The 16505-nt window shown below is 37.6% G+C and overlaps 4 protein-coding genes across 5 annotated transcripts; 1 reads left to right on the top strand and 3 right to left on the bottom strand.

The window, feature by feature from the left end:
* Nucleotides 1-285: 285 nt before the first annotated feature.
* LOC104813030 (reticulon-like protein B1) lies at nucleotides 286-2250 on the bottom strand. The gene is made up of 5 exons (XM_010540513.2): nucleotides 1949-2250; nucleotides 1170-1350; nucleotides 942-1083; nucleotides 772-841; nucleotides 286-660 (listed from the first exon to the last, which is right to left on the bottom strand). Exons 1-5 carry the CDS (start codon nucleotides 2187-2189, stop codon nucleotides 491-493), a joined length of 804 nt encoding a protein of 267 aa, XP_010538815.1. The 5' UTR covers nucleotides 2190-2250; the 3' UTR covers nucleotides 286-490.
* Nucleotides 2251-4134: 1884 nt separating this feature from the next.
* LOC104813029 (serine/threonine-protein phosphatase PP1 isozyme 6) lies at nucleotides 4135-6324 on the top strand. Its single transcript, XM_010540511.2, has 4 exons — nucleotides 4135-4533; nucleotides 5003-5562; nucleotides 5788-5997; nucleotides 6080-6324. The coding sequence occupies exons 1-4, from the start codon at nucleotides 4356-4358 to the stop codon at nucleotides 6095-6097; spliced, it is 966 nt and encodes a 321-aa protein (XP_010538813.1). The 5' UTR covers nucleotides 4135-4355; the 3' UTR covers nucleotides 6098-6324.
* Nucleotides 6325-6474: 150 nt separating this feature from the next.
* On the bottom strand, nucleotides 6475-9605 carry LOC104813028 (protein SGT1 homolog A-like). 2 transcript variants are annotated; one of them, XM_010540510.2, is made up of 10 exons: nucleotides 9309-9605; nucleotides 8690-8759; nucleotides 8360-8484; nucleotides 8055-8178; nucleotides 7844-7940; nucleotides 7676-7744; nucleotides 7454-7592; nucleotides 7172-7260; nucleotides 6967-7071; nucleotides 6475-6841 (listed from the first exon to the last, which is right to left on the bottom strand). In XM_010540510.2, the coding sequence occupies exons 1-10, from the start codon at nucleotides 9463-9465 to the stop codon at nucleotides 6734-6736; spliced, it is 1083 nt and encodes a 360-aa protein (XP_010538812.1). In that variant the 5' UTR covers nucleotides 9466-9605; the 3' UTR covers nucleotides 6475-6733. The 2 variants fall into 2 exon arrangements, with proteins under 2 accessions (XP_010538812.1, XP_010538811.1); XM_010540509.2 differs by having other exon boundaries at nucleotides 7172-7263; nucleotides 9309-9604.
* Nucleotides 9606-10624: 1019 nt separating this feature from the next.
* On the bottom strand, nucleotides 10625-12218 carry LOC104813026. Its single transcript, XM_010540508.2, has one exon. It carries the CDS (start codon nucleotides 12038-12040, stop codon nucleotides 10838-10840), a length of 1203 nt encoding a protein of 400 aa, XP_010538810.1. The 5' UTR covers nucleotides 12041-12218; the 3' UTR covers nucleotides 10625-10837.
* Between the last annotated feature and the right edge of the window lie 4287 nt (nucleotides 12219-16505).

Raw genomic sequence — 16505 nt, 5'->3', positions numbered from 1 at the left:
TTCCCCCCCCCCCCCCCCGATATTTTAAAAAATAGAAACGGATAAAGGGTAGCTGACGGAGTCGGGAGAAATAAAAATCTCAAGGAAAACTAATTAATTATCATTTAAAAGTAAGTTTTGGTTGACATAACAAATTCTTGTAAGAATCCTCCCAATTAGAAGTGACCAAACCCATCAAGGGGAGATAAAATTAAAAAAAAAAAACAGATATATTTTTTCAACGTAAGATAATTTCTTTAATAAATTAATACTTAGGATTACAAGATCAAAGAGCCTGCTTTCTAGTAACAAAAAAAAAAGTTGCTTGAATGCATATAAGTCAACAAGAAAGTTTCACAGAAACAAAACCCAAAAGAAAAAAAAAAAACAAGTATCAGAAGATTTCCAAGTTCATTCAAATCCCAAAGATCTAACTGATAACTACATCACGATTTCACAACACCATTTCCAAAAGCAAAAACAGACAAAGTCTTTATGTTGTGAGAGTGTCCTAATCCTTCTTCTTGCCTTTCAATGGTCCCCTCGGGATCTTGCTCAATACCTTCTCGTCCAACACTGCATACTGCTTCTTCATCTCTACCATAGCTTTCTCCCCATACGCATCCACCTTGTCTTCGTGCTTTTCGTACAGAACAGGGATTGTGAAGAGCATCACCATACCTGCAAATGCAATCACCCAACAAAAAAAAAGACAGATGGTTACTTACTCGTCGCCATAGTTTAAGAAGGGAGAGTAATGGAAGCGATGATGCATTGGACAGGAGAAGATACCGATATAGGACAGTGTCAAGAAGTTGCAACATCCTCCAACGATTGATAGCACCCACAAGCCGGCAATAGCCTAATCAAAACCCGACGGTATGGTAGAATTGTCGTGCTAAAGGCAAAATTTGAAGAAAAACAAGTTTCGGACAATTCACTATCAACAGGTTTTGACTTACAGTCAGAAACTTCTTGAGATCTCTTCCGGATGCAATGTCACGAAGACAAGTGAATGCACGGTTGATCTCGATTCTGAGCCCAGATGCAAGCTGCAGGATTGGTTCTTCAGGGATGTGTACTTCCGGAATTTTTGGAGGGGATCTGCACGACAATGAGTAGTCGAAGGACGCGATCAATGATATCAAATCAATGATACTTGAACATCCATAAGATTAGCCATAACTTACTTGTTAATGAACATGCTGGCATTAGACCATATGAACAACACCGCAAGAACAACGATCAAAACGTGACTGAGTAGCGAGAGAAGATGATACTCCATCAATTCGAACAGCACCCAGACCGCTGTTATACCTCCAAGTACGCTAGCCGACATCTTCTTGTCCCTCCACATGAATATATCAGCGGCTGCAACACAAACGCCAAAGCTTAATTAATATTAATATCGAGCAATCGAGTCAATAATACAAAATCACGAAACAAGATCATTGCCCCCATAAAAAGCTAAATCCGCTACCATGTCAGGGTTCTCGCAATTACGAGACTACAAAACAAGATTTTAACATCTTTACCCTCCATCCGTAAATGAGAATACCATTGACATGGTTTCCAAAAAGTAAAATGATAAAACCCATCTTCTATATGCAAAACAGTCGCGTCAAACGCTCGTCCAAAGTTATAAATCAAACACTACACACCATCACTCAGGGCCAGTCAAAGACACAAGTTTGCTCCAAACAACGATAATCTGTCCAGATCACAGATAACCCATAGCAAAAAACATCAAATCCTAACTTCATATCCGAAGCTCAAGGTAAGTACTATGCATATTCAAACCATACAGCACCAGAAAAATCAACTATCCTCCTATCCCGAAAATGACCGATTATTTTCAACATCAACTAAAAACAATAAACCACACAACACATGGTCAGAGCAGATCAAACCCCGTCAAACGAAATCGTGAGAAAAACTTGAGAATGGGACACGATTAGAGTAAACATACGTTTACCGCCGCCGAGAACCTTATGCACGGGCTTCTCCCTCCCGAACAAGCGGTAAACCTTCGCCTTGAGAGACGATGGAGAAGAAGCCTCCTTCTCGTCCTCGTCACTCGACGATGACGACGAGTCGTCGCCGTGGTGGATCTTCTCCGATATCTTGTCCAACAACGATTCCCTCTCCAAGATTTCCACCGCCGGTTCCGGAGCCGCAGCAGATTCCTCGTGATTTTGTTCTTCCGCCATAGTTTCCGATCGATTCACGCAGATCCAAGCTTCCGATTACGACGAAGGAACAAGCACCCCCTGCTAGAAAGATCGCGAAGCCTAAAATAGAAAGAAAAAATTGTAAAGTCAATCTCAGCCGTTGCAATGATGAGCTCGATCTGAGCCGTCGATTGGTTCGGTCCCGTAGCAAGGTGAAGGACCAAAATGTGATGCCGTCTGAGATAACGGCTTCTCGAGCGTCGTTATCCTCATTCACGAATCACCGCCAGATCCATTAACGGTTCCGTCAGCGAGGACGTTACGTGACACGAGAAAAAAAAAAAGCATCGTAACCCTCATTTCTTATTTTCTTATGATTCCCTTGGTGGTTGGTTATATATCGTCCACCGTAAATCTGTTTACACGGTTCATTTCTTCATGTTGTCATCTTTATTTTAAAAATATCTAAACAAATACCAACTTAAAATTTCAACAATCCATAAATCTAAATAAACATATATCTGTAATAAAATATAAAAAAACTATATTATAATTCATCTATTTCGATTCAAAAGATATATTTATGATAAAGTAATATTATAATCATATCACCTATCATAAAATGTTTAGATTGTTATATAGTTTTGGATGATGAGTAATTCCTTTTGTATGTATGATAACATATCAATAAAAAATTATATATAACATGCAAAAAGTCTACTATAAAGAAAAAAAACTTTTGGTATCTCTAAACCTGTCATTGATCGACAATCTATTTAGTGGTGTCGTATGAGTAAGAAATAAGAATAGTATATGAACTACCAAAAATCAGGTGGTTCAACTGATAAATGATAGAGAGAAAAAAATTAATCTAAATTCAAGTCTTTATTTGAAAAAGAATATCTACATAGACTTATATTTTTATATATGTAATTAGATGGAAGGTATAATAAAAAAAAGGATAATCGCATTTAAATATCCGAACTTTTACAAAAATCCTATATAAATACCCGAACTATAAAATTGTCATGAACTTTTCATAACTCCCACATAAATATCCAGACTTTTAAATTTTTTCCAAATCAACCACTCATCCGTTAACGTCGTTAAACGTTACTGTTCATTCGACAAAAAACTGCTGACTCAGCAATGGACTCCGTACAGGTGACTCATGTCCATGTAGATACATTAAGAAAATAAATAACTATACACCATTATTGATGCTGAATTAATTTACTTTGGATATTGCACTGTATTAAATGCACAATATATAATTAGAAGAGTTCTATAAAGTTTTTTTTGGGTTTGGCTAGAAAGCGATGGCAAAATGGGCAAAAAAACGAGTTGCACATAAATAAAGCTCGATGAAAAATTCTCATAAGCAAATGTATTTGGTAGGGAGGCGGTCCATCAATTCATATTTTTATTAGCTTAATGAAGCTGCGGTAGTTGGAAACACATGTTCATGTTCTACTAAATGATCATTTTATGGCCAAAGTGAAAATATTTTGTCCCAAGTTAAATGCATATAAATTACCAACAAAAAAAGAAGCAAAAAGCCAAAGAATGCAGGAAACAAAAAAACTGGTTTCCTTGAATTAGCCTTTTCTACATTTATAGCTATTAAAAGCAGGCAAATTTTTTTTAAAAAAAAAAACGGGGTAATTTTGCAAAGCCCCTAATGTTCGGGATACTGGTGAAAAATAAAATTTCTGATCTTGAAAAAACTAGGGTGAAAACGGTAACATTAAAAGAAATGAGGAGACATTTTTAATTATAAAATAAGTTTGGGGTTTTAATGATTCTTTTCTACTAAACTTCAGGGACCAAATCCGTAAATCTCATCATCCATCGACAGCAAGATTAGCACGAACGAAGTACCAATTTCTCTAACTAACAGTGGCACGTGAGGAGTCACGTGCTGGGAGTTAGCACGCTCCGTAGTGTCCGTACAATGATAAGAATGGAGAGGGCATAACCGCCTCGATGAGATGGAATTTTTCTAGGGCTCGCAATTGACTAACTTCATCACCGCCGCCGTGGTAGTAGAATCGCCGTCAGAGTCCGAAGCCTCTGGGATTTGGTAGGCGAGAAGGGTACGTGAGATAGAATTTCCTTGTCGCAGAATTTGATCGGCTTGGTTGCTGTTTTCGTGTGCGTGGGTGAGAGAGAGAGAGAGATTAGGGTTCTTGCGGGTTGGCCGCGATGGACGAGAATTTGCTGGATGATATAATACGGAGGTTGGTGGAGGCGAAGAACGGGAGGACGGTGAAGCAGGTGCAGCTGACGGAGGCGGAGATACGGCAGCTTTGTTTGACCTCGAAGGAGGTCTTCCTCAGTCAGCCTAATCTCCTCGAGCTGGAGGCTCCTTTCAAAATTTGCGGTAGATAATACTTACCCGTGATACAGTCGTTTATTAATTCATTAACACACAAAAAAATCTTCCCTTCTCTGCTTGACTCGTTGGAAATGTTGTGAATTTTTTCTTTTTTGGTATAAAAATGTCGCGAATCGATTGAATATTGATATGTTTCAAGCTAGATTTTGTCTTCAGGGGTATAAGGAGTGCGTCTTATGGCGATTTTGTTTTAATAAACGGTCTGTGACTTTTTTCTCGGGGAAACTATGTTAGTGCTGATGAACGCTTAGCACTAATGAACAACGTAGAGTCTGTAAGAACTTTCTGGCAAATGTTTTGTTTATTATTTGCCATGTTTATAAAGTTTATGTTTATGGATATTCTGGTTTACTTGAAAGTTTTCAACTTTGCTGGAACACACTCCCCTATGCTCCTGTTCCGTCTTTCCAATCAGATCTTGTTGATCATTTCATCATTTCATGCTGATGAGCAGGAGATGTTCATGGTCAGTTTCCAGACCTCTTACGGCTGTTCGAGTATGGTGGCTACCCCCCGGCTTCAAATTATTTGTTCCTTGGGGATTATGTGGATCGCGGTAAGCAGAGCATAGAGACAATATGCCTTCTTCTCGCCTACAAGATCAAATACAAGGAGAATTTTTTTCTTCTTAGGGGCAATCATGAATGTGCTTCAATCAACCGCATATACGGGTTCTATGATGAATGCAAAAGAAGATTCAATGTCCGGCTATGGAAGACTTTCACCGACTGCTTTAATTGTCTGCCTGTTGCCGCTCTCATTGACGACAAGATCCTCTGTATGCACGGTGGATTATCACCTGATTTGAAAAACTTAGACGAGATCAGGAAGATTCCTCGTCCTATTGATGTTCCTGATGAGGGGCTCCTATGTGATCTGTTGTGGGCCGATCCAGACAGAGAAATCGAGGGCTGGGGAGAGAATGACAGAGGTGTCTCGTATACATTTGGGGCAGACAAGGTTGCAGAGTTCCTTCAAACTCATGACCTTGATCTCATTTGCCGAGCTCATCAGGTAAACCAATTATATCATCACTTAACTCTTCCGATCCAAGCTTTTCTATACATGAACATGGATTCAATTTGTCAACTTGTTATATTTTACCTATACCATCATTTATCCTGACCTACTTTACTGCTGATCTCTGGACACCAATGGAGGAAATGCCCTTTTCGTACAGACCCTTTTAGGGTATTCAGTTTCTGGTGTGGCGAGTCTGATTCCGAAGTGATTCCACAGGTTGTAGAAGATGGGTACGAGTTCTTTGCACAGAGACAGCTGGTGACTATATTCTCGGCGCCCAATTACTGCGGGGAGTTTGACAATGCTGGTGGAATGATGAGTGTGGATGATACCTTGACATGTTCATTTCAAATCCTCAAGTCTGAGAAGAAAGGAAGATTCGGGTTTAACACCACCGTGCCAAGGCCAGGAACTCCGCCTCATAAGGTAACATTGTCTCCCTCCTTTGTTGAAAGTTTTTCCCAGATAATTTGTTGATGTTTTATGGTTCTTCATTCCTAAAATGCAGGGAGGAAAAGGAGGCTAAATCAGATAGGTTATAAAACCGGTAAATGCGTTTGAGACTCCATTTTTTTGGTTGTGATCGTGGTAGTCTCTTCTTCTACTACTTGGAATGTGTAAAAATAGAAGGCAACAACATAAGGGATTTGTCTTTAAAGATATAACTCATGCCTTGTCTCTTTGGCCCAATGCTTTTTTGTCTATGTAGCTTTTGTCTTACAATGCAGTGAAATCAAATGCCCTCTTCTTCAACACCTACCATGTTTATGCAATTTCAGAGAATGATTTGTTGGTGTTTAAACATAAACAAAAATAGAAACTTTTCTGCTAACATATATGTGCGTATTGGAGTTTGCAACATAAGAAGTTTTGACCAGAGCCCACAAGAAAGACAAAAGCCAAGTCAGGGAACAAGCATAGACTACACAAAAAAGACCAACGGAAGAAGAATTTCAAAAAACTTGGTTTAACTTCAAAACCAAACACTTTAGTTATTGGGACAAGAAAACATTGCATTGCTGGGGGCAGACTGACTGTCACTACCTTAACAACCAAAAAACGACAGCGAACAGAGAGAGGGACCAAGACAAAGGGTCATGACAGAAACGGAAAGCATAGTTATAAGTTTTGAGTGTTTGAGGGAGGGGGTGAGGGAGATCAATCAATACTCCCATTTCCGGAGCTCCATGCCATCAGGAGGAGTGCTCTCCACCTTCTTTGTTCCTACCTCTTTCCAGTTCGTCGACAGCACCGTCCCATTCGACTCCACCTATTCCATTTCATTATCCCCACACAATATATACGTTTGTTGTCAGTCGGTATTAGTTGTTTATCTCCTTTTTTTTTACAGTTTTTACATGCTACAGGTTCGTGGAGTGAGAGGGAGATACTCACAAAGGATTTGCTCATGGCTCGCCTCATGTCCTCGTCTGCGCCCTGGTAGATCTCACGGAAGAACTTGTTAAGAGCTGCATCCCCATCCAGCTTCTCTTCCTTCTCCTGCAATCTCATCACATCACCTCATTTAAAGAATTTTTTTTTCCATCCTCCTATGTTATTATACACGGAGCAGACGGGTAGGGTTTTAACGATGCAAAACCTCTTTCTTTACTTCCGCTTCAAGTTTGTCCCAGTCTTTTACCGCCTTAGAAGACGGGTATGCTGGCCTCTGAGGAACAGCTGCTGCTGCTGCTGTACATAGTATACAGTGAACATACCGATTACATGACATGGAAATTCATGATCTTTTTTACCAATCTATTCAAGTGAAAACGTGATATGAATTGATATATGTGATGGCAACTGGTTGGTTGGAAACAGAAAATGTATAGTACTACTAGATGGTATCTTCTCAAATGAATTAGATTTTGATGGGAGAAACCTGATGAGACGTTCGGTTTCAATGCAACCGCTGGTGCTTTGCTGTATTCGAGGGAGGTCCAAGTGATTACATCAGCTTTTGCGAGACGGATCTCAACTTTAGTAGACAGTACTTCATATCTACACTTATCCGGTATAATCTGAAACACCCGAGAAAGAGATTATAAAACTCAATAAGAGTATTGTGAGTCAAAACCGCCGACCCATTTGAGAAAGTGGGTACCTTTCCAAACAATCTAGGTTGGAAATGATAAGCATCCTCACCCCCGGGAACATCAATGACAACACTCAGCTGCAAAGCTCAGACATAAATCACAAATCAAGATTGATTCTTATTATATTGAGGAAAGTATAGTGACAAAAGTGGTTAGGCTGATTACAGGATACTCACAATCTGTTCTCCAAACTCGACATTAACGTTTTGTTTTGGTATCCCTTTTGCGAAAATTGTCACCACCACTTCTTCCGGCTTCTGGTAGAATTCATGTCTGTTGAACACATAGAGTTTGATATTGAGATATCTTTCGATATTGAAAGATTGGGGAAGTTAAAAAAAAAAAAAAACCTGTTCTGAATTCAACACCTCCTACAACGAGATCCACCTGTATTTCGGTTTGGCTGGTTCCGCCAAAGTCGGTGCCGGGGATACAGTGGATGCTGATGCTGGTGGTGTAGAGCTAGAAGGCAAAGTTGATGACCCCGACTTAACCAAATCTTTTTCTTCCTCTAATGAAATAATATTGTCAAAGTCAAATTACGCTCTTGGTACAGAAAATATTAAAATCTTCTTATTCTATTGATCGGATACACAAAGAGACAATAATTCTGAGAATGTGGTTCCAGATACATGACAGGGCAGCAATCAGTCTTAAAAGAAAAAATGGAAACTATTTAAGGGCCAAAATACCTGTAATTTGAAAATCGCATTCATCAATAAGCTTCTTAAATTTTGGCTCATTGGGCACAATGGAAGCACCCTTTTCAAGGGCAGTTTTAGCGGTGCGGTATTCTTCAAGCTTCATACAGGCAGTTCTGCAGATATATAACAACCACGTGTGAATTGCAAGAATGTAAACATCACACATAAGCACATACCATCAATCCAAAATGATATCAGATGGAAAATCATAAGTTCATCACTTCCGCACAAAATCGTTTCAAGGGCCAAATGCAGATATCTCATCCGAAATTTTACAAGCAACAAAAATACACAAAGACAATATGAATAAATGCATACCCCTTTCTTAGGTATGCTTTTGTCAGCATTGGATCCAACTCTATTGCTCTGTTTGCATCTGTAACAGCTTCTGCTCATGAAGGAACATGAACAATAATATGTTAAGACATGAAAGTTGAAGATAATATGCGGTAGAACCAAACAAGATCACCTAGTTATCTGAGAACAGTGGAATCCCAACACATTCTAATTTCTAACATAAAGGGGGCAAAAGACGCTCAATTACAATCCAAAGAAAATACAAGTCAACTCAATTACCCAAAATACTTCAGAACCTGCCCTTCTTAGACGCAAAATTTCAGAGGTTACTCATTTCTAATGACAAACACACGACATGGGAGGACAATACATTATTACAACATAAAGAGCTCAATCAATGCAGAGCCCTAGATCCCGAGAAAGCAGATACATTACCGGCGAGAGGAATTATAATAGAGTCAGTCTAATCAACGGAATGGAAACTCAACATCTATGAACAAGCTCATGAACCCTAAGTTGGCAAAGTAACCAAACCGGGAAGGAAATCAAATTTCTATAACTTAATAGAATGAACTACGGAACAAACAAGGAACCGAAGAGACGAAAAAAGCATCACAGACACGAGAAAACGAGGAATTACCGGTAAAGTTTCCGAGTTTGATGTTGGCCTGAGCACGATCGGCGAAGAATTCTGCGCAGGGATCCAAGTCAATGGCTTTGGAGTACAAGTCAACAGCGACATCGAAGTCGTCATCTAGGAAAGCTTCCTTAGCTTTCTCCGCCAGTTCCTTCGCCATTGATGAATTCCTCAATCCGGAAAGAGAAAACAGAGAAGCGAGAAGATGAAAGGAGACGACACGAAACAGAAGTCAATTAGAGGGTGACCAAGTACGACGAATATACAAAGAGAACGAGACGACCCTGGCTTGGTTCCAGAGCGTTCCTAAAATAAAATAAAATAAAATAAAAAATATCAAATATCGAATAGTGTTACTATAATATAATTCTATGGTTTGATACATCTTATCTAAATTTATCGAATAGTGATATCATTAGAAAAAGCAGAAAAACAATAAATTTTAAATATCCTATCTAAATTTATGAAATATAATATTTTCGCTAACTATAATTTTATGATTTGATATATCTTATTTAAGACTATCAAATATCGTTTTATGTTTAATTTTATTTCTGTTGCAGGATGTTCCGTGCAGGTGCAGCCCCGTATGGGCTTATTTGGGCCATCAATGTTTCATAACAGTGATAGATTTGGGCTTTATAAAATGGGCCCTCAAATGAAATTGTAGCCCATTAAATAACGGCCGTTATCTCCGCCGTTAAGATATATTCCGGGACTTCAATCCGTTAAGAAATCCCGCCGTTACCGACTCCGTCATCCTGTTCGGCTGTTCCCCATCTTCGGTCGCGGAGACTCGGTCGTTGACTCGGCCGGTGCAGGAAGCGCGCGAATTGACTCGGTCTGCACCTGACTCGGCCAATGAAAGTGTTGCCCTAAACAGGGGGGGAGCTTTTTTCACGTCAATGGATATCAGAAAATCGATCGAATTTCGGAACATATCTCTCGAACCACCTTCAGGAAACCCTAGAGTTTCTGTCGGAAATTCTTCTTCCATGGGTCAAAGGTAGAAGAGACAAAACACACCCCAAAAAAGAAACACAAAAGTCAGAGCCCTTCCTCTGGTTCAGTTCTGTCACAATTTCCAAGAAGACCTCTTTCTTTAGCCTTTCACTGTCCTTCTCATGACTCAGATGCCCAGATTCGGTTAAGCTAATTGCCATTGAAGAACTCTATCGTTCTTGTGGTTTTGAATTTGAATTGCAGGTACCCTTTTGATTCCTTTAAAAGGAAAGTACAAATCCATTGCATGAAGTTGTCTTAAACATAAATCCAATGGGAATTCACACAAATCTATCACTTGCTTGCGTTCATATATGTAAATAGAAAAAAATAAACTCTTATTTTTTTCTAAGGCAGTTTCAGTATTCCCCAAAAAAAAAAAGAGAATCGATATGGCAATGTATACTATACATAATGACAAGACCCAAAACCCTTGTATCCTTTTTTTTTTTTCTACTAACAAAAAAAATTGAAAAAGATGATTTTTTTTTTTGCATCATCAAGAAAGAAGCAAAGCTATTTAGAAAGATTTACAGTGGAGGCGGAGTAGTGTTCCTCCCCGCTTGGTCAAGTGCCTCGAGAATCTCAGTCCTGCTTCTGACCATTCTATGGAACACTTCCCTCACCTGTCTCTGCAACCCATCGAGCTCCTCCATTCTCCGGCAAACCTCCTCCATCTCCGCCACCTTCTCCGCCACCTCCTCCGCCGACCTAAACCCCTCGGCGAACTCCATCAGCCCCATCCCTATCCTCTCCATCCTCTGCATCTCCTCCATCAGCCCGCCTGAAAACCCACCTCCACGCCTCTCCTTCCGTTTAATCTCCTCCCCGATCCGATCGTGGATGTTAATGGCGGCACTTGCCCAGCTCTGGTGCTTTGGCAGCGGTAGATGCGTTGGCAAGCCGTTGCTTGTTTGGCATGGAACCGCCGCTACTAACACCCACATGACCAAAACCATGATTGTGCTTATTATGTGGACGGGAAGAGCCGCGGGGCTAGAGGCCTCGGTGCCACGTGGTGCGATCAGATTGGCTGTCATTGCCTGAATCTGCTTCGCCGCAGACCAGTTCTTACTAACGTAGCCGCCTCCGTTACGGCGGCTGAAGGACCACGACCGTTCCGTTGTCCTCCTACCGCTGCTCCCACTGCCGTTCCGGCTACCTTTCTCCTCTGGGTTTAAGGCGTTGAGAAGGCTTGTGAGGGCCCGTTTTGCTCGCCGGACGCTTCCGTCGCTTAACGGCCGTTGTTTCAGTGCCGTTACGGCGATCTCAGCGAGGCGCTGACAGTCTCTAACGGAGTCAACCCCGTTAACGACGGCGGTGCAGATATCTAGAGCCTTGACGACCCGGTCAAGCATTTCGGGCACCACCCTATCCAGCGGCGGTTTCGAGATCTGGAACGGGTCACGACCCGGACCCGGACCTGGACCCGGACCCGTGATCAGAACCGTCTTGAACTCCGCCTCGCAGGACATGAAAACATCCAACAGCTTCCGCAGCCACGAAATCGACAGAATCGGATCAGACGGAGGCGAATTGGCGCCGGCGTCGATATTTCCGGCGGACAGCGGCGGCGGACACAGCAATTCCGAGAATCGCCCCGCCACGTATTTCTGAAAACTCTCGAGTTCCTGGAGCTCTTGCTCGTGGTTGACCTCCATGGACACGATCTGGTTGCGGCGGATGCTGATCCGGCTAAGGAAGGAGCTCTGACTCTCCGTCGCCGGCGCCATTTTGACACAACCGTGAAATTTCCGGGGAGAAAGGGGGGAGGTTTTTGGGATTGAGGGAAACTAGGGAAGGGTTCTTGGGATTTCTGGAGCAGAGAGATAAGCGATTATATGGGGAAGCGAAATGGTGGAAGACATGTCTTGTCGGGGAGCGAGACCAGACTCGTTCTTCCTCCTCCTGTTACTGTTTTTGTTTATTAGAACTAATGTTTTCAAATACCTTATTCCAATTTTACCCTCCTCTATTTGTCGTTATTACTAAGACGACGTTACACCAAATTTCTTCTCCACTGTGATTAAATAAAAAAAGCGTAGTAAAATAGCATTTGTTACATAATTAAATAGTACAAGAAAGAGCCACGTGTACTCATTTTTTTCAGAAGATATAATTATTTTTAATAATCCAAATCATTTATCATTTTAACGGCAGAAAACTAACGCTAATAATTCGTTTTATAAACTCCTAAACATCTATTAATTAAGGATAATACGATCCAATGATCAATGAGTTTATTCATTAATTAAATAACGCATAAATATCCTTAAAAAACAAAACATTAAATTAAATTATAGTAAATGAAGAGTGAGACTCAATCCAAAAGGCATTAGCTTTACAAAACAGACGAGTCTTGAAAGTGGACCGTTTCTCATAGGCTTCGGAAACAAGCAGTCGTGCAGTGTATTATCTCCTACGTGATATTAATATTGAGATTTTTTTTTAAAAAAAATGATAAATCATTTAATATAATATTAGAAATTATAGAATAATAAAATCCTAAAAGTGGATGTGAATGTGATTACAGTAGTCAAGGAAAATAATTCATGCCATAGAGAAACATAATGGAAAAGTGAGAATCTGATCTCTCTCTTTTTTTTAAAAAAAAAACAAAGTGAAAGAAGGCCCATCATTCTTCAACGTGACTCTGTATTAATTCTTAAAGTTCAAAGTCCAAGCATATTAAACGCATTAATGTAATGTCTAAGCTACTATACTATATTCAATAAAATTTCATTTTTATGTTTAAATGAAAGATTATTTTATTTTGTTTTGTTTTGTTTGTAAAAACGAAAAAAGTTCAACTCGAATCATATATGATTATATCAGAAATAAAGTGATTATTAAATTAAATTTAAATATCTAAATCAAACATAAAATAAAATAAAATTTTAAGTTCAAAAAATTTACATTACTTTTTAATAAATTTTAAGTGATTATTAAATTTAATTAAAATATTATATAAAAATCGAAATATTATAGTTTGCCAAAATAATTAAGTTACAATTGTAATTGAATCTCAATAAAAAAAATTAAGGCAGAATTTGTATATTATATGTGTATGTATATGCAAACATTCTGACATCCTAAATTATAACTTCGGTTAATTTAATCAAATGTTTGTGGGATAATAATAATAATAAGGTAGTTTTTTTATAAAATAAAAAAATCTGTCACCATAAGAGAAGTGATTTAGAGAATTTATATGATGTAAGAAACAGAATATTCGTCTTCATGGTTTTTAATTTTGTCCCGAGAAAAATAATTGAGCTTATTGAAAAAAGAAAAAGAACCGAGCTGCCACGACGGAAAGCTGACGTAAGCAATGACGGCGTCGAACGCGTTTTATTTTCGGTTATGTATTCTTCGTATTTAAAACACACAAAATGCTATTGGCTCATTTATAAATCAAATATTTTAAACTCTTTTTGAATATCTGAAAATATAAATATTCGGATTGGATTATATCATTCTCTATGGGGAGAAAAGAAAAAGGACCGTTTCTTGTGCCGGAAAGGTCTTCGTCAGGATAATAAGATAAATGAATTTTAAATATAAAAGAGCCAAACATTTTTTTGGAAATTAAAATAATGTGTTTGACTTAGTCAAAGACAATTTCGTTTGGTTTTTTAGTGATTTTTTTTTAGGTTTCTTATATATTATTCTCATTTATTTCGGCCACTAAAAAAATAATCTGAAAATTTTTGAAATATTGGAAGCGGTAATTACGGCTACGATTACGACTTTATTGTAATTTAAAAATAACTTATTAGATTAATTGGTCGGTTAAAGTTAACCGTTAATGACGGTTAAGAAAAAAACAGTTAGGTTTTATGGTCGGTCAGTTGCATTTATTCATATATTTTTCTGTCTAGTCTTTTAGATCTTGTCCTTGACCCGTAAGATCTATATGTATATAAAAGTTTATTATTTTTACTATCATGGATATAATCGATATCTTAGTTTCATTAATTTAGCGGTCCATGATAATGTATGTTGTCGGTGTTATTTCAACTTGGTGAAATTCTATCCAAACTTAGATAGTTTATCCGATAAAATGGACGTAAAGTGTATGACTCATTCTAAATTCGAATTTCAAATTTGAATAGAGAACATATATAATTCGTAATCACATAGATGATTCGTAACCCCAAAACTAATTTAAATCTCGATTTAACATATCCCTTTATCTAAAAATTTTGGTGAAATTCTATAATTATCCCTTGTGCCTTTACTAGTAATCCACAACTATACAACACATTTCCATCCATATATATATATATTCCAATGTTTATATGTGGGTTTTTGACGACTCTTTTTTTTTCAGATGATATAATCAAAAGCAATCTCGTTAATTCGATGGAGCTTAGAAATCGAAGCTCAAGCAATAGTTTGCACATGCTCTTGCATTATATATCTTTTATAATTTGGAACTTTTTTCTTCTGCTTATCATTGGTTGCATTCAAGAATAAAATCTATAAAAAAAATATAAAAGAAAAAGTTTATTTTTATATGCTCAGATTGGTTATGCGTAACAAATCCTAAAAAACAATTATTATCGTAATTTTAAAAAAAACGAGAGAGAGATGAATATTCAATTCAATGTATTTGAACCAACGCGTATTTGATGTGCATGAGTGATGGTAATCGAACACTTAATATTTATAACGTTTTATTTCATCAAAAAAAAAATATTTATAACATTTTAACTTAGTATAATGATCAATATCTATGATTTTCAAAAACAACGCGTATATATGAAGTATTTAGAATATGTGTGCATAAATTATTGTGTAATCTGCTAATAAACGAATCGAGTATCATTGTCGCAACGATCAAAAAGCGACGAACAATTTTATTATTATTGATAACGTTGCTTTTAGTTCGTCGCCACATGATGATGATGATGATGATGACAACCACTCGTTTTAAATTATTTTTTAAACAAAAGGGAAATCTAAACGCGTTTCTTTGGAATTTAAAGATGTTTAAAAAAAATCTAATTTTATTTCAGAATATATCTAATTAATACAATACGACAAAGTACAATATTGTGAGTAAAATAAATATTTCAATTATTTGTTTGTTAACCTGCAATAGCTCGATAAAATTTCAGCGTATAAAAAATAATTCAGGAACTCAATAAAAACAAACAGAAAAGATTCCGCATCTCCTGAATTTCAAAATCAATTATAGATATTCAATCATATGTATTATAGAACGATGGTATAAAAAGAATTCAAGATCCATTGACCACACAATAGTTAGCAATGATATTTCAAATCTTAAAATTTGGGAAAATAAAATAAATTATATCATTCAATTTTTGTATTTTATCGAAATCAAATTTGATTTTATTGAAAGAAAAAAAAATACTATTTTTAAAATATACTTATTGTTATTTAGTTTTGTTATTTTATATCCGTTTCATAAAAATATTTCAATTTAGTTTATAAAAAAATATTCAGCCTACATTCAGATTTAATTTATATATATTGGTTTCCAATCTCCCAATCCCAACCAGCTGAAATGACGAGACTAAAACGAATACTAAACACTAGTTTATGATCATGTATATATATGTATTTTTTTTTTATATGAAATATATATATATATGTATCTTTTATTTTGAAATACACGACGTCTTCTCTGAGGCCGAGGTTTCTGCCGTGCATGACCAACGAATTAAAAAAAAAAAACAAATGATTTGTTAAATACCGTATCAAGTATAGCATAAACATGCATGACCGTACGAAATACGGTGCAGCCACATCATTCAATCGATATTTTGTTCAAATAAACAAAATGATGATGGTGGTGGTGGTGGTGGTGGTGAGTAATACAAACAAGTGGAGTGATGTGATAGTTTTAATTGAGACGTGATTAGTCTAATCATGTTTTGATTAAACATAAAATATGTGCTAATATGAATTGTGACTTACTTCCCACCTATCTAGGCCCATGGGCCTACACTCTAACTATCGCCAACATTCCTATATGTATATATATATATATATATATATACACCGACCAGACCGAACAACGACCCTTCCAGACCGAACAACGCATCTTCCAGATGTCGCCGTATCATCATTCTCGTGACCGCTCTATATATACACGCGCACAATGGTTAGGGCAAAAAACAGTTTTCAGAGGTTACTTGTAGAACAAGAAAGTGGGTTTTTTGTTTT

This window comes from Tarenaya hassleriana, unplaced genomic scaffold, assembly GCF_000463585.1.
Source record: "Tarenaya hassleriana unplaced genomic scaffold, ASM46358v1 Cleome2, whole genome shotgun sequence".
NCBI classification, from domain to species: domain Eukaryota; kingdom Viridiplantae; phylum Streptophyta; class Magnoliopsida; order Brassicales; family Cleomaceae; genus Tarenaya; species Tarenaya hassleriana.
Note: the sequence above shows the minus strand (reverse complement) of the source record. Positions and strands in the feature narration are given on the sequence as shown.